Source organism: Enhydra lutris, unplaced genomic scaffold, assembly GCF_002288905.1.
Source record: "Enhydra lutris kenyoni isolate GAN:26980312 unplaced genomic scaffold, ASM228890v2 scaffoldscaffold12, whole genome shotgun sequence".
In the NCBI taxonomy this organism is placed as follows: Eukaryota; Metazoa; Chordata; class Mammalia; order Carnivora; family Mustelidae; genus Enhydra; species Enhydra lutris.
This window is the reverse complement of record NW_019154096.1, coordinates 49,238,477-49,256,453: the sequence shown is the minus strand read 5'-3', so window position 1 is coordinate 49,256,453 and position 17,977 is coordinate 49,238,477. Positions and strand designations below refer to the sequence as shown.

Here is a 17,977-nt window from a genome sequence, read left to right as displayed (position 1 = left end):
GGCTTTCTTTTTCTAATTTTATTTTCCAATTTTGTACATTATTACTCTATCAGTCCTACTTTTTAAAATTTACTAGGGTGTTTTATAAAATATAAAATACATTGCTTGAGTAGTGTTGTAGCTACCAAAAAAAAAAAGAAAGAAAGAAAGAATGAGGGAATTGCCTTTATTATAAAGATAGGAATTTTTAGTTATTTTTCTTTGCCACATTTTACTCCTTTAAGCATCTAATTTATTCAGTTTGCTTAGAGATGAATGCCCTACTAAAAAATCTGTTCTTGAAAGATTATCCAAGAAAATATTTTTGAGAGATTTTTGGAGGATTTAATAGATTAAAAAAGGGTAAGAGAGTTGGAAGTTACTTGAAAGAAAATAATAATTGAGATTTGAGTATGACAAAAGTGAGAACTAAGATGTGAGCTATAACAAAAGCGGGTGATCTTCAAGAGTAAAGGCTAGAAACTGTGTTTATTGCATTTTGTTTAGGTATTTCATCTTCACGTCTTTCTGGGCATATAAGATCTATTATGTCTATGGCTTCATGATGCTGGTGCTGGTCATCCTCTGCATCGTGACCGTCTGTGTGACCATTGTGTGCACGTACTTTCTACTAAATGCAGAGGATTATAGGTGGTAAGTACTTATATTGGGGAGGAACCTCAGGGACGATCCTATTTTCAAGTAAGATGCCATTCGAAGTGTATTAAGTAGAGTAAAAGATCTGTATAGAAATTCTGGTCCTTAGGATGGGAATTATTTTTAGTTACAAATTGAAGATTTTAGAGGAAAAGTAATAACAGCCAAAAAAAGTTTTTGTACTCATAGTGGTCAGTGTGTTATATATTTTTACAAGGTGCTTGATGTGGTAAGAACTTTATGAGGACATTGCTACATTTTGAACAAAAGGCAGTTTGAAAAAGGAAGTGGTTTATTTAAGGTCACTTATAACAGGACATCTGACAAAACTCAGGATCTCTCCTTCCAGTTCTTAGGCTTTCTCCTTGTAGATATATTTAAATGCCATCTACCTGCATTTTTTAAAAGATTTATTTGTTTCACAGAGAGAAGGAAAGAGAGCAAGCTTGAGTGCGGTGGGTCGGGGGGCGCAGGGGGAGATCTTAAGCAGGCTCCACACCCAGCGCAGAGCCCCACACAGGGTTTAATCTCATGACCCAAGATCATGACCTGAGCTGAAATCAAAGGTTGGCTGCTTAACCAGCTATGCCACTCAGACGCCCCACATGCATTTGTTTTTAAATACACAGAAATTTCAAGGATGTTTCTATAAAACTCTTGGGTTTAAAATCTGTTTCAGTGCTATTCATTCAAAAGAGTTACCTCTTTTTCAGGCAATGGACAAGTTTTCTCTCTGCTGCATCAACCGCAATCTATGTTTACATGTATTCCTTTTACTACTATTTTTTCAAAACAAAGTAAGTGGAGACATATTCTCATTTTGTATTTAGGAAACTGTTGTCATTTAAATACCAGAATTTAAAAATAAAAGGTAGAGCATAGGGGATGTAGTCATTGGTATCGTCCTAAGCACTGTACAGTGACAGATGGTGGCTCCCCTTACATGGGCACAGCATAATGTATAGACTTGTCCAGTCAGCGCTGTCCATTCACTGTGTGTACACCTGCAACTAATGTAACATCATGTGTCAACTAACTATACTTCATTTTTTTTTTTTTTTAAGATTTTTATTTTATTTATTTGTCAGAGAGAGAGAGGGAGAGCGAGTGAGCACAGGCAGACAGAATGGCAGGCAGAGGCAGAGGGAGAAGCAGGCTCCCTGACGAGCAAGGAGCCTGATGTGGGACTCGATCCCAGGACACTGGGATCATGACCTGAGCCGAAGGCAGCTGCTTAACCAACTGAGCCACCCAGGCGTCCCTATACTTCATTTTTTAAAAATAAATAGTAGAATCTAAGTCCCTCTTTGATAGTAAAAATGTATATACTATATATATTTTTTTGTCTTATTTCAGGATGTATGGCTTATTTCAAACATCATTTTACTTTGGATATATGGCGGTATTTAGCACAGCCTTGGGGATAATGTGTGGTAAGTTCTGAAATTTTGGGACTATCATGAGTAAATCTTTGAGATTTTTAGAATCAGAAAAATATAGTAATTGAAAATTACATTCCGTTGCTTGGTCAGAAACGGCAAAATAATCCCAAGAGTCTGATTTCAGTCCTTTTGACTATTCCTCAAAAATTCATCATTGATTCTTTTTTAATGTTCTGTTCCTAATCTGTATTACACTGTTTTCTATACCACAATTAGGTTTTTTTTTTTTTTTTTTTTCATGTTGAAATTTGGCCATTTTTTAACTTAGTCTCTTTGGAAAAGATAATAATGTAAACAAGTTAAGGTTTAATTCTTGTTTGGAAGTTTCTAGGACTGTTCACAGAGATAACCGTGTCTAAGAAGCATTGTCCGGGTTATAAGTATACATTTGGATATCTGTAGACTGGGTTTAAGTTCTGGCTGTGCCACGTGTATGCTCTGTACCTTGATCCAGTTCTTCAAGCTCTTCAAACTTGATTTACATTCAAACAAAAATGTAAAATAAGATAATGCCACAATTTGGGGGGTTTATCACAGTCTTCCATTAAGTAGAAGAAGTAATATTTATCACCATACAATAGAGTCTCTGGCATGTGTGAAATACCTAGAAAAGAAGTTTTAGAAACAACCTGATAAAGCGAAAGGGCATGGACCTGAGAGCCTGAGAGACCTAGATTAAATTCCCCTACTGTTTTTTGTGTGTGTGTGGCTATGAGAAGTCATATTGACCTCTCTAAATCTCATTTTCTCATCTGTAAAATGGGCATATCTTTCAGAGGAGTTATTTGTCATAGTATCGTGTGTAAAGCACAAGTGTAATGCAGGTCTGTTATCAGGTGTTAAGAGAGACTCAGTTTTGTGGGAGACACTGCAGGGAGTGGGAAGAGCGGGGGCTTTTGGGGTCGTTAGTTCTAGGTGGGAATCCTGGTGACCGGACTCACCAGGTTACTCCAGCCAAATTATTTAACCTTTCTTCCTCAACATTCACATTTGCGAAACATAGTAACATCTACCTCACAGGGTTGTGTTGAGGCTTCAGTGACTGGATGTGGGTAAACAGGTAGATGGCGGATGCTCAGTGAGCCATGGCTGCTGTGGTTCCTCTGCTGAGGAGGGCTAACAGTGCCTGCGCTTCTTCTCTTCTGGGATTGTGTCTCTGAGTCTGTAGTTTGTTTAGGTTCCTATACCATGTGTTTTCACCTCAAAACAACTTCATGACACTGAGTTTAAGCAGAGGTACCTTAAGGAAAATGCATACAAGTAACTTAACTTTTCTTCTGATTCAGGTTTCTGCTTGATGAATGAGGCTCATTCCCTAGTTCCCCCATAGGAGTGATGCCAGGCTTAAGGACTAATGACTGTGGACACATTTCTAGATAGTTCATGATTCAGACCCTTCTCCTTTCTCTGTTATTTGCCATTGACTTTTTGTTTTTTTAAAGATTTTATTTATTTATTTGACAGAGATCACAAGTAGGCAGAGAGAGAGAGGAGAGGAAGCAGGCTTCCCACTAAGCAGAGATTCTGATGTGGGGCTTGATCCCAGGACCCTAACTGAAGACAGAGGCTTTAACCCACTAAGCCACCCAGGCTCCCTTTTTTTTTTTTTTTTTGGTAGTTCCATCTTTAGCTCTAAGGTAGGCAATAGAATAAGGGAGATACAATAATCTTGTTGAAAGCTAGGTTCTGGTCTGGCATTTGTGGCCCTTTGGGGTACAAAATTGCTTTTTTCCTCCATCAAAAGAATACGTTCCATAGATAGGTGGTTACCAGAGGCAGGGGGAGTAGAAGTATGGGCAGAAATGGGTGAAGGTGGTCAGAAGGTTCAAACTTCCAGTTATAAGACGTGAGTTCTAGGCATGTATGGTGACTACAGTTAACAATATTGTATATTTGAAAGTTGCTGAGAGATTAGATCTTAAAAGTTCTCATCATGAGATAAAAATCATAACTCTGTGCTATGTGAGGTGATGGATGTTAATTAAATTTATTGTGGTTATTTCACAATATATACATATATCAAGTTATTATGTTGTACACCTTAACTTAAAACAAATGTTTTATGTCAGTTAAAATCTGTCCCATTTATATATACCATGCATGATCATGCACGCGCATGCACACACACACACACACACACACACACACGACATTGACTGTAAAGTAGTAAAACTGATTCTACAAGCTATAAGCAGAGACAGTTCTTTATATTATGATCACATATTTTATTTGTAGCTGCTGTGATAACCATCCTTACCCTGTGATAATTAGTTAACCAACTTTGAGGGAAAGAGGGCTAGGATCTGCAGGTTAAAACTAGATTTGTATCACAAGGGAACATCCTTGTGTATCTCTAGGCAGTCAGAAGTTTGCTTTAGTATTATTATTAGCCTGCCTTCCTTCAGAATGTTGCTCCTCCAACTCCTCTTTATTTAATGGGAGATATTTCTTGATTATCGCCAGCATTCAGTGATGTGTAGAATCGAGATTATGCAGAGGGTTAAATTTTTTTTCTTGACTCTATATGTGATCTTAGGAAGACCTAGAGACAGAATATCTTGACATTTATAAAGAAAATGAAATGAATTTAGTTAATTTTTGTAGTGCTTTTTCTGTTGAAATTTCATCTTGCTGCTTGAAAATCTTGGCACATTTACAGTTCCCTGCTATCCTGGCAGTGTCCCAGCATGTATTCTTTAATGGGTGTGTGTGCCTTCAGTGCTAATCTGTTCCCTTTGGCGGGGGTGAGGGGGGGAGGAAGCAGTTCAGATGAACTGATTAAAATGTCATCATAATACAGAATTGTACATGCTCCTCAGGTTATATTGCTAAAATGCTTTTTTTTTTAAATCAGTGATTGAAAGAAAAATACTTACTGGTTTTTTTAATGTAGGAAAAAGAAATATGTTATGGTGGAAATAATTAGATTGTTACAGTTTTCATATTTTGATCATATCATTTTAGCTTTAAGGAAATTAAAAGTGTATCTCTATTATTCTCAAGACATTTACATTTCTAGGGAGCGTAGTATTTAGTATTTTCCTTTTATAAAGTCATATCTTTATACGCTTATTCTTGAGATACTCATGTGATTAGGAAAAATGATTCTCTAGGTTGGTACTGTTTGGCTTTTAAGCATCTCTCTGCTCAGAGGGGAACAATGTTTTCTAAGTCTGGAATATTAGATTTGGTTATTGGATTGGCATGATACTAGGCCAGTTAAATTTTTGATTCTTGTTAAAATTTTATAGATTTCTCTTATGTTCTAAGAATTTAGGTTCCTATTTACAAATTGAATAGTCTTTTCCCTTACTTTATAAGGACTTCATTTACAACTATTTCAGAATGATACCACTATTTCCAAGTGTAATTGTAATATAACTACTTAATATTATAATAAACATCTATTAATTGCAAAAATAATTAGAAATAGGTTTGCTTTGTTTCTTGGTGGGTTTTTTTTTTAAGATTTTATTTATTTATTTGACAGAGATCACAGGTAGACAGAGAGGGAGGAGGAAGCAGGCTCCCTGCTGAGCAGAGAGCCCGACGTGGGGCTCTATCCCAGGACCCCGAGATCATGACCCGAGCCGAAGGCAGAGGGTTTAACCCACTGAGCCACCCAGGTGCCCCTTCTTGGTGGGTTTTAAGAATACTTTGAGGGCGCCTGGGTGGCTCAGTCTGTTGGGCATCTGCCTTTGGCTCAGTTCATGATCCTGGAGTCTGGGATCAAGGCCCAAGTCAGGCTCTTGCTCAGCAGGGAGCCTGCTTCTCCCTCTGCCTTTGCCTGCAGCTCCCCCTGCTTGTGCTCTTTCTTCTCTCTGTCATATAAATAAATAAAATCTTAAAAAAAAAAGAATACATTTAATATTTAATTATGGGAAATTTTCAAATATATGCAGAAAGAGGGACAACTATATATATGGATGTATATATAAAATGAAAAATACGTATATATACTGAGTCCCCATGTACCACCTAATACCAGTAATTATCAACACATGGCCAGTCTTGTCTTATTCATAATCCCATCTCATCCCTCTTTTTATTCTCATATGAATCATATGAGTCTTTTTTAACTGTAAATATTTCGGTACATATATATGTGTGTGTACATGTATAATAACTATAATATAGTTATATAATAATTATATACTTATATAATAATATTTGTAATGATATATAATAACTGTATTTCAGTATATACATGTATCTAATTCCTTTGTATGTTCAAATATTCAGTTAGTATTCACATTTACCCTACCAATTTCCATGTCTTTTTTTTTTTTTTTTTAAGATTTTATTTATTTATTTGACAAACAGTGATCACAGGTAGGCAGAGAGGCAGGCAGAGAGAGGAAGGGAAGCAGGCTCCCTGCTGAGCAGAGAGCCTGATGCGGGGCTCGATCCCAGGACCCTGGGATCATGACCTGAGCTGAAGGCAGAGGCTTTAACCCACTGAGCCACCCAGGCGCCCCTCCATGTCTTTTTAATTAGAGTTTGTTTGCATCAGGATCTAATTAAGGTCCATGCATTGCTTGGTTAAAATGTTGGGTGTTTTTTTTGTTTGTTTTTTGTTTGTTTTTAGAGTAGGCTCCATGCCCATGTGGAGCCCAACATGGGGCTTGATCCTTATCAAGAGTCGGACGCTTAACCAGCTGAGCCACACAGCCCCCTGGTTAAAATGTTTCTTAGGACTCTTTTAGTCTACTGATGTTTCCTCTCTTTTCCCTTACAATTTCTGTAAGAAATTTGAGTTTTTGTTTGTTTGTTTTAATTTCTGTAGAGTTTCCCACACTGAATTTTCCTGAGGTGTCATTTAATGTTTCTCCATGTGTTTCTCCCCATATTTCCTGTAAAGGGGTGGTTAGAGCTATAAGCCTAATCATACTCAGGAATACTTGTCCAACAGTACTTAATAGGGGTTTGTAAACTTATCAGGAGTTACTGATTCCCTCTGTGAAGTTAGCAGCCATTGTTAATTATTGCCTCATTCAGATAATGCTTTGGTGGTTATAATATTCAAATTCTGTTGTTCCTTTTATATTTCTGGAGTGCTTCTATAAGGATAAACTTTTTTTCATCAACTATTTGGTACCTTGAGGTACAGTTCATATATAGGAAAGGCAGAGTAGACTTCTTTCTTTCCTTGTATACACCAGTTGGGTGAATAGAAGTTAGTTCAAAAGGTGACTAATTAGGGGTGTGTGTGTGTGTGTATCATTATTAACTTATGGAAGATTTACTTTTAGGCTCGGATAGTAAATTTCTAAATCCAATGGAGAATCTTCTCTTTGACTTGATTGACTATCTTGTTCTGAGGATTCCTTAGTATAATTTGCAGTGAAGAGCTATCCAGTTCATTAATACACTCAGCAAGTATTTATTGAGTACCTTATCGTGTGCCAAGTACTCTCTAGGGTATAAAAAGTAAATACCTAATTTAACAAAACAGACAAATTCCTCACTTTCTGGTGTTCTGAGCCTCATTTGAGGCTAATTATTCAAAACATTTCACAACTCCTGACGTACTGAGCTGTCTCTCTCATCCATTTCCTTAAATATGTCTTCCTTTTTACCAACCACAGAGCTTCTACAATTTAAAGATAAAAATTCTGCCAGAAAATGTCTCTTTAGAGCTTCAAATGCCATTGCACCATGGTTCTCAGTCCTTTTCTGAGAGAATCCCATCACATCTTACTTCCATTAGGTATCATATGATTTGGGGAACATGTTAAAATGGTTTAAATGACCTAGAGTAATTTATGCTCAAATTTTTAAAATACATGTTTTTTCATTTAACAGATTTTTTGTCATTATCAAATTACTCTTGCTTTGTAAGTGATGTATTTTAATTCGTATAGTTATTATACATACAGTAACTGATACCTAATTCTAAAAATATCACATCAGGTCTAACTTGGTATATGACAGTAATAGGTGGTTTGCAAAACAAATGATACAGTGTAGCAAGTTTAGAGCAAACACTCACATAAAAGATGTTATCTTGAAAAAAGAGTAACTTTCCAGAGCAGAGAGCATTTAGTATTTGTAAATGATGGATATTGCCTTATATGTATTAGTTTCAAAACATTTTATTTTATCTTTGCAGGAGCAATTGGTTACATGGGAACAAGTGCCTTTGTCCGAAAAATCTATACTAATGTGAAAATTGACTAGAGACCCAAGAAAACCTGGAACTTCGGATCAATTTCTCTTTCATAGGGGTGGAACTTGCACAGCAAAAAAAAAAAAAAAAAAAGGCGCAAGAAGAGATTTGGGCTTTCACACTGGGTACTCTGTGGGTCTCTCTTTCGTGGATGGCTTAAAGTAACATCTATTTCCATTGATCCTAGGTTCTTAATGACTGCTTTCTCCAACTGTTCACAGCAAATGCTTGGATTTTATGCAGTAGGCATTACTACAGTTACATGGCTAATCTTCCCAAAAACTAGCTTATTAAAGATGAAATAGACCAGCTCTCTTCAGTGAAGAGGACAAATAGTTTATTTAAAGCATTTGTTCCAATAAAATAAATAGAGGGAAACTTGGATGCTAAAATTACATGAATAGAATCTTCCTGGCACTTAGTGTTTCTACGTTATTGAAAAATGATGTTCCAGAAAGATTACTCTTTTCTCTTATTTTTACTGCCATCGTCAGCCTATTGTGGGACATTTTTATATATTGAATCTGGGTTCTTTTTGACCTGTTTTTTTTTTCCCCCCAATCCAACTGCATCCTTTTTTAAAAAAAGAGAGAATTAAAAAATATTAAAATCCTGCATGTAATATATCTGCTGTCATCTTGGTTGGACCAACTTCCCATTTATTTATCTTAAAACTATTCAGTTCCATCTTAATTCCATCCAAAGAAGATACAGTCTGAAGATAGAGATGTACTCTCTACAATGCAATTTACTGTACAGTTAGAAAGCAAAGTGTTAAATGGAGAAGATATTTGTTTTTATTAAACATTTTGAGATTTAGATAAACTACATTTTAACTGAATGTCTAAAGTGATTATCTTTTTCCTTCCCCCAAGTTAGTCTTACATCTTTTTTGGGTTTGAATGAAGGTTTTACATAAGAAATTATTAAAAACAAGGGGGTGGGTAATAAATGTATATAACATTAAATAATGTAACGTAGGTGTAGATTCTCAAATGCATTTGGATGTACAGATTGACTACGGAGTACTTTTTTCTGATGATGATTGGTGTAGAAATGTGTGAATTTGGGTGGCTTTTTACATCTTGCCTACCACTGCATGAAACATTGGGGTTTCTTCAAAATGTGTGTGTCATACTTCTTTGGGAGGGGGATTGTTTTCTTCTGTTTCTTTTCTGAGTCTCCTACAGGAGCTAAATTTGTAATTTAGAAACATTTAATTTTGTTAATCCTGTCTGGGGCACTTAAGTAACATCTAAAGCATTACTGCTTTAGAATGTTAAAATAAACTTTCCTGACCAAATTGTTTTGTGAAAATAGATGTGTTTGCAATTTGAAGGTATCTTTTCAAAAGGCACTATTACTGAATGCAATTTTTTAAATATACTGTAAACTATGTTTTTCTAATACAGAAGACCCACACCTTAGAATCTCCAGGCTTGCTTACATCTAGATTATCCAGTAGAGTCACAAAGTAAATGATAAGCCTTTCGAATTACATTGTGGCACAAAATCTGTTCAGGTTGGTGGACCGTGTCAAGTGGGGATGGGGTAAAAGTGGTTAGCTTGCTATTGGATGAGCAAATAAAGGTTACAGTTTTCTAAGAGAAGTGATTTAGTTTTGAATACATCTTTCTGGAGCTATCCATAATGTGAAGTTTTCCTAGAACCATTGAGTTTCTAGTTTAATAGTTTGCTATGCAAATGACCACCTAAAACAATACTGTATATTGGTATTTTTAGAAAGACTCAAAACCGCTGTATTTAAACTTTAATGTGAAACTCATGCCATTTATAGTTAAATAAGCTGTTTTCATTACAAAAATATGTTTCTATAAATTGACTCTGTGTCCTATAATGGGGTATATAAGGACTATAAAGAGTGAAAAGCTTGATTTCTTACCACTTAAGTATGGCTGACATGAACAAACAGGAGTTTGATCAGAAGCTGTAGGTAAATCCTTCTTCAAGCCAAAATGTTGTATTAAATGCAGTCTGCTGGCTCTTCCATTTTCTCTTCCTTCTCACCTGCCTTTAAGATCTTACAAGAAACTGAATGTCAGTATTTAGTGGCTTAGGTAATGTAACTTTTTAACTACATGTAAAGTAATTACAACATATAGTCTATCTAATGGAGTATCAGTTGGGCAGCAAACTTTTGTCTTAGTAAAATGAAATCTGTTTCTCATGAATCTTGCAGGTAAGGTAAGGGTTTTAAAAAACGAGTGCTTCAGGTGCTTTCGGATATACCAATTCCTTTTACTAAATTGAGTTCTATTTCAAGTCCTTTGGAATCCTCAGTGAACAAAAGTTTTCTAATTTCCAAATATGTTGTGTCATTAAAATGAATATAAATTGCCTTGAAAGTGCTTTAGAAAATATATATTGATTTATGCCTTCATGGAGGGGCTGGCCATGTGTGTGTCTTGAAGAAGACCTAATCCCTAGCTCCCTAGCTCTGGGTTATAGAGTAGTAAAATAAAATATTTAAGTTAGTTAAAGGGTGAGGTTCTTCCACTCCTTTAATGCTGTGTGTCTGTCTTCCATTTGTTAACATTACTTGCTCAGCTTATCAACTGATGCTTTGAACACTACCAAAAATTAATGATAAACTTTCTCCTTGTATCTGTAAGCATGCTTCTCTTAAAATTTAGTTACAGTACTAACTGGCATCATTATTCATCTATCCTAGTTCAAGGATAGGATAAAGTGGAAATGGAATGGCTGGAACTATGGTAAAGCATTCTTTGGTATATCATGTTGGGCTCCTAATTTGTACTAAGTTTGACCACGAATCAAGCCCCATCCTTTTAGAATTCATTATACTGTGCTGATATCTGAACCTAATGAATGGTATGATTGGGTGTTTTTCATTGACAGTGGACAAATCTCTTTATAAGGGTGGTTGCTGCAAATTCTAGTTTTTCCAAAATCCAGTTTATTTAGGATTTACCCACAAATTGTATTCAGTTTGTTAAAGCTTGTGTTTCCTAAATGTTTACAAACCACCTTCTGCCAAATGTCTTGCAAATAATATTCCCTTAAGTAATTTCCTTGAATTTTTACAAATGTAAAAAAGAAAAGAAATGTATTAATGTAATTTGTTCAGGAAAAGCTGCATACTGAAGGGCTTCTGTATATAAATTCTGGGAAAGAAAAGCCTATTTGCAATCTATACACTGCAGTTCCATCCGGGTTTTAAGTTTAGGTTTCAGCATGTCTTAGTGCTTCAGTCTATTGATTCATTGGAACATGTAATAAATAGGAGCAGTGACGTATGAAAATGCAAGTACTCATTAATGTTTAATGTCTTCATAAAAATTCCATGGCTATGAAGCTGTATTTTCGCAATCAAGATGTTAAAGAGATCAGAGCAGTGAAAATTTATAAAGATTGTTTGGAAGTGTCTACAGAAATAGACTACATTTAGAGGTGGGGTAGATGAGAAAGTGAACATAAAGCTGCAGAAATTTTTTAAGGTTTAAATTCAGTATGAGGAGTAATTCCAGTTCTCTCTTAGGAGCATTTTCTGAATGCCGTCTGAGTTGACATTCTTATTGGAGCTGTAGGCGGAATTGTGCAAAGACAAAAGTAAAAATTTAAGTTTTTATTTTACTGTATCAGGAGATGGAAACAAACTGTTGTGAGGGTGAACTAGGCGTGCAGATAATTGACGGACAAGGCAGTATTTTATGTGTTTACCCCAGTTCCTCAGTTTAGGGCATTTGAAAGTTACAAATGTTTGAAGTAAGATCTTCAGGCAAGGAAAAAACATGGAATTCTGTTTTGAAGGACAGGAGAGTATATGCAGAAAAGCAGTCCCATGTGGGCTTTTCGTCTGTGTCATATTTGAACCTATAAATCCCCACAGAGCATGGGCAGTCGTTACCAGTGGGAAGGAAACTGTTACTGATTGATGATTACTTCCATTTTGTACCCACCTTTGGTTTGTGTAGGTCATATTCCAACTGGCTTTTTAGTAATAGATATCCAGTATATACTGTATCAAATACATTTGAGGTTCTAATCTAGACTGTTAATCTAACTGAAGTTGGATTTTTAAAATAATAAAAAGTTAAATGTACTTTCCTTGGATGCTTTATTTCTTTCCTTTTTGAAACAAGTGAACCAGGCCTAAGGAATCACCCATTATTACTGGTATGCATATGAAGTGATTACTGATAGCATTTCACAGTTAAACAGAAACCTGCAAACTTTTGCTGTGAAGGGCAGGTAGGAAATATTTGAGGCATTGAGGGCCAGATGCAACTGCTCTAACACTGTAGCACAGTGGCAGAAGTAGATAGGACATAAACCAGCGAACATGGCTGCTATTGGATGTACAGATTGACTGTCGAACAATAACAGTAACAGCCAATGCGCTACAGTTTGCTGACCCCTGAAATGAAGGATTTAAAAATTAAGATTCGATTTTTCACCCAACTGCTTATTTTGGAAAAAAAGAAATATACAGAAAGTTGAAAGAATGGTACAGTGTATAATGTTTGTCTTTACAAGAATATTTTTCTCTTCTATTATCATTCTTTTGACTTCTGTGTACAAGCTCTGACTCCTACACTCAAACCCCTCTATCCCCAGGCCTGTTGTTATGATTGATCCTACATTGTCTAGTCAAAGTAGTGCCACCCATGTTCCCTCACAACCCTTCTGTGAAGCTGATAGGGTAGACTACTACATATTCTAGGAAAGAAGTTAGAGCAGCCAAAGAGTATATTATTTTAGGCCGGAGAGAATCAAGATGAGATTAGGGTCCTCTTGACCACTCTCACTGTGAAATGCAGATACCACAACTCTAGCCTGTGGAGCAGATAATATAGGGAAAGATGGCATTGAAAATTAGTGTTCTATACCAACAGAAGGGGTTTTTGTTGTTGTTGTTGTTTTTTAATATTTTATTTATTTGACAGAGAGCACAAGTAAGCAGAGCATCAGGGAGAGGGGGAGAGAGAGAAGCAGGCTTTCTGCTGAGGTTTGTGGGGCTCAATCCCAGGACCCTGGAATCATGACCCGAGCTGAAGGCAGCCGCTTAACCAACTGAGCCACCTGGGTGCCCCCAGAAGGGGTTATTTTTATTGTGCTACATCAAAATCAGTAATTTCCCCAAGTCTCTTGGTACTTCTCTTTTTCATCTGCTTTAACTAGTTATTTCAGTCCTTGTCAACCTTCTCAGTTCTCCCCTGATTTTATTAGCTGCCTCGGTCAATACAAATACTTGACAATTCCTGTTGGCCAAACAGTTTCACTTAGTACAAACGTGGATTACTTTTGATCTCTAATGGACAGTTTCTGTGTGGATGGAAAATTAAGAGTCTGAGGGACTCTGTTATATAGCCAGCTTTTGGATTTCAAAGTGAGAACTGTTTCCTTAAACTGTTAATCTACAGTTTAACGTTAGAACAGGGAGGAATGTGCCTCCAGTAGGAGCGTGGAGTCAGTGCTAATATGGTCTACAAATGTATTTAAATCATTTTCAAAACTTTGCATGTTTAAGGCGATAAAATTTCAAATTTACAAAGTGGAGGAAATGGTTGTATGGAGAAGTTGGATGTAAGTCATTTTAACTGGCCAATGTCATGATTATTCTTAGTGGCTCAGTCTAAGCTGCTAAGATTATGGTACTTAACCTTGAAGGTCATTGATGGGAAGGGAGAGTCTAGAGAGTGAAATATGGAAGGTTCCATATTGGAACTTGGTTCCAAGTTGGGAGCTGGTTATAGGTGAGTGGAGTAGGACATACATACATCGGTAAGTGTCATAAGTGTGGTCAGTTTGAGGGTTATGGTAGGTGTTGGCATGAGGATGCGGGCTGTGTGGTTATCAAGTTGTACCCGGCAGAAACATGGAGGTGTGAAGCAGCAAGGCTCTGTTAGGGTGATGGCAAGGTGTTTAATGCAACAAGAGTGTAGAGTGGACAGAGGTGGAAGGAGCCAAGACTGGAAGTGTGGAAGGAAGGCCTGACAGTTGATAGTGAGGTGCAGTGTGTTGGAGGAGCTCTGACAAAGGTTTTGGAGAAGAGCTACAAAGGGTTTTGAACAGCTGTTCAAAGATTATAACAAATATTTTTAATAACCTTCTCTAAGGAACTCAAAGTGCCTTCTCAGTGGTAACGTAAACAAAGGAATGAGCCAGCAGATAAGAGTGCCTGCTTTATTCTAGAGGTTCTTCTCCCTACCCTGGAGGAAATGTGATGATGTGTAGTGGTCTGGAATGGCAAAATGAGGAGAAAGTGGCCTGTGTGGAGTAGCTGGGGATAAAACTTAGGGGTTGCGCAGGGGTTTGAGAGCTGCTGCAAGAGAACCGGGCTGCTCTGGGTATATGGAAATAGGTGGATAGACATCTGACCAAACGGGAGGGGTGGGGGGAAGCTTGTATCCACTTGGCAGTTTTTCCACAGGCCCATGAGCTGTGGGGGAGGAAACCACAAAAATTATGAATAATTATGGATGTAATGGGACTATGCTGAGCCGCTTTAGAGCGTAAAGCCTTTTACTCTAAATCTACCTCTAGTATTCCCATGGGATTTAAATTTAAAAATACATATTTTAAAAATTATATGGGTCAAGATTAGGGTTCAATATAAAAGTAGTGTGTGAAATCAGTAATTGTAGAACCGATAAAAATGATTAGCCATCCCTTTTCAGTTGTTCCTACCTAACCTCTCAATACTATAATCCAAATGTTTGTTGCTATTTGTTGATGGAGAGCCAAAGTAGCATGAAAACAAGGCTTCTGACATAAAACTGTGCAGCTTGCTCATTCAGGAGCACCACTGTCTTCAAAATATTTGGACAAAGACTGTTGGTGAGAAGACCTGGCAGCTCCTCACCAGGTGGGGATTAGAGGCAACAAAGGCTCACGAACTCAGGGCTTATACAGGAGGTCTCCTATAATGTCCTACTTTCTAGAGGAATTCCCTGCTAATGAGGAAGCCAGTTGGCTGTTTACCTAGTGCCATCTGGAGACCTGGAAGTGTCACAGAAGTTTGTTAGGCTTTTTAGATGTTGACTTTGTGGACTTGCCTACTGACAGGTGGTGACCTTCACTGGGTTCAGTGCAGGGAACGATGGCGTTGGGTTTGACTCCTTCCAGCATTCAGGCAGAAATGCCATTCAACCCCTTCCCACACCTATTGCCTGTTTAATGGCCACTTGGCCTCTTCCCTGCCATTTGGTGGCATCCACTCCCCCCAGACTTCTTTCTCCTACTTAGGAGTTCCAAATCAGATCTTCTTGCCCAATCTGGCTCCATTCTGTATGTGCCCATTTGATGATGAAACAGGGTCAACTTGAATTTCTTTCTGAGGGTGAAGACAAAATACCCCGACGCGACCTTCCAGTAGTTGTTTTAAACCTTTACTGGTTTGAAGGACTTGTTATCCTAGTTAATAGATAGGACATTACCATAATCCAAGAAATTAGAGTCTTGTATATAAAGCCCAACTCTAGTTTGTCATTAGCGGCCGTGAAGTCATGTGGAAACCTAAAAGCAAGTTGAGTTCATTTTTTGCTTGCAGTTTAAAGGAAAAAAGATTCTACTGGGTGGGATGCTGAAAAATCTCTACACATTGATGTGTTTTACTTCTTGATTAGGGTAATTTTGCTTGCATAAAAAGGTCTTTGAAATGCCTCACGGTAATAGAACTTTTTATGTCTATAAGTCAAAATGGCTCAGTTCTGACAATTTTTACATTTAAGGTACAACGTGGGAGTGGGTTTCAAATATCTCTTGATTATTCTTCTAAATTATTTGGGCATATGTTTTTAATTGGCAAAAAATAACCAGACTTCAGAAATTGGTCATTTTTATTCCATCAAGTTACTGGTGAGTAGCTTATTTAATAAAAACATGTCTGTAATTTAACACAAATAGCACATATAGCTGTTCATTTGTCAATCTTTTTGCCTGAATGAAGCATCTTTTTTTTTTTTTTTAAGATTTTATTTATTTATTTGACAGAGAGAGATCACAAGTAGACAGAGAGGCAGGCAGAGAGAGGGGGTGGGGGAAGCAGGCTCCCCGCTGAGCAGAGAGCCCGATGCGGGACTCGATCCCAGGACCCTGAGATCATGACCCGAGCCGAAGGCAGCGGCTTAACCCACTGAGCCACCCAGGCGCCCCTGAATGAAGCATCTTAAAACAGTTTTGTTGAAGGACAGGGTCACCAAGAGGGGAAATCTGTCATTTTAAATAATTCTTCCCCTAAGGCACTCGTATCACCAGCCTCTAGGTTGGGTGAGGTGGGTGCTGGCACAAGCGTCCTTTATGGCTAGACGAGGGATATTGAGAAAGCTGAGAGAATCGTAATCTTTTATTTTTTCTGAGCTGAAAGCTACCAGCGAGAAGATTAATAACTTCATTCCTACGGAGAAACGATTGTCCGAAAGCACAGAGCCAGTTGGTAACGACGCGGGCCGCTCACACCGCGCTCCTGGTGCTGAGCTCGGAGCCACAACCGCTGCCGCCTGCCTTCGCCCACGTGTGCATCAGGGAGTTGTAAAGTGAGCCATGCCGACAAAACAAGGCGGGAAGTCCTTGATCTTCAGCCTTGATCTTCAGGAGCAGCGTTCCCGGGGGCCGGAGGCAGAGGAGGCGCCCGGAGAAGGGCGCCCTCGACTCGGTGGGAGCCCTGCGGGCCCCCGGTCCTTGCCGGGAGCATCTTCACCTCGCTCCCCTTCCTCCGAAGTTGCGGAGGTGCCGGGAAGAGGAGGGGCCTCGCCTCGGGCGCCCGAGTGATTGGCTGCCCGGGGCCCCTGGCGAGGGCTGTGTGGTCCAGCCCGGGTGGAGAGGGGCGGAGCGGCCACTGCTCCAACCACCGCCACCACCGCCACAGTCGCAGCCGCTGCAGCCTCGGCCGCCGGGCAAGTAGCTCCGAGCCGCGGCTTCCTGGGCGCCCCGACGCGGACCGCCGCGCCGCGCTCTGCTCGCCCCGCGCCCGAGCCATGCGCGGCAGCCGTGCGTAATCGCCGCGCCGCCACCGACCTGCCCCTAGCGCGCGGTCCCTGACCCGAGAGGAGCTTCCCGGACCCGCAGCTCCCTCGGAATCCGTCGGCCCCTCTCAACCATGCCCCGGGCGACTGCTCTCGAGGTCCCGGTGCCACTGTTGCCGCCTCTCCTCCTGCTGCTGCTAGCGCCGCTACCCCGCGGCGCCGAGGGGCTCGCGGAGCTCTTGGACGCCGCCCCGGACTATTCGGCGCTGGAAGGCGAGGAGGGCGCGGAGCAGCAGCTGGAGCATTACCACGACCCGTGCAAAGCCGGTAGGTGCCGCCGCCGCCGCCGGGGAAGTCGGGCAGAAGTTTGCCTTTGAAATGCAAATGAGTGGTGGGCAAGCCTGCGCTGCCGTCTGTGGGGCGGGTCTCCCTCCCTCCCCCGAGGTTCCCCGGCTCCCCGGGAAGACAATGCCACTCCGGCTGGGACGTCCCGGCCGCGGGCCTGCGGCGCGCCCCGGGTGGCAGCCTCGGGAGCGTTCCCCAGGCGGAGGAGGGTGGGCGCCCGGGCCGCCTGACAGCCAGGTGCTCCGCTCGAGCGGCCGCCGGAGGCGCGGGGCAGGGCGCGCCGCTCCCGGGCTCGGAGGGAGCCCTGGCTCGGGGCTCCCGGCGTTTGCAAGTTGTGCGCAAAGTTTCCCGAGATCTCGCGCCTGCTCTTGGGAAGAGAAGAACAAAACCCGAAAAGCTGCGCGGCGGGCACAGGGAAGGTGGTAGCTGAGGGAGAA

The 17,977-nt window shown here is 39.8% G+C and overlaps 2 protein-coding genes across 2 annotated transcripts in view; both read left to right on the top strand.

The window, feature by feature from the left end:
- LOC111145090 (transmembrane 9 superfamily member 3) overlaps nucleotides 1–10,548 on the top strand; it is a 67,873-nt gene extending 57,325 nt beyond the window's left edge. Inside the window, exons 12-15 of the mRNA XM_022499721.1 lie at nucleotides 487–633; nucleotides 1,350–1,433; nucleotides 1,993–2,069; nucleotides 8,191–10,548. Coding sequence (XP_022355429.1) covers nucleotides 487–633; nucleotides 1,350–1,433; nucleotides 1,993–2,069; nucleotides 8,191–8,258 — 376 coding nt within the window. The 3' untranslated portion in view covers nucleotides 8,259–10,548. The remainder of the gene's footprint in view (nucleotides 1–486; nucleotides 634–1,349; nucleotides 1,434–1,992; nucleotides 2,070–8,190) is intronic.
- A 6,781-nt stretch (nucleotides 10,549–17,329) lies between these two features.
- LOC111145202 (tolloid like 2) overlaps nucleotides 17,330–17,977 on the top strand; it is a 116,249-nt gene continuing 115,601 nt past the window's right edge. The window contains exon 1 of the mRNA XM_022499930.1: nucleotides 17,330–17,522. Within this exon, the coding sequence (XP_022355638.1) occupies nucleotides 17,330–17,522 (193 nt within the window). The remainder of the gene's footprint in view (nucleotides 17,523–17,977) is intronic.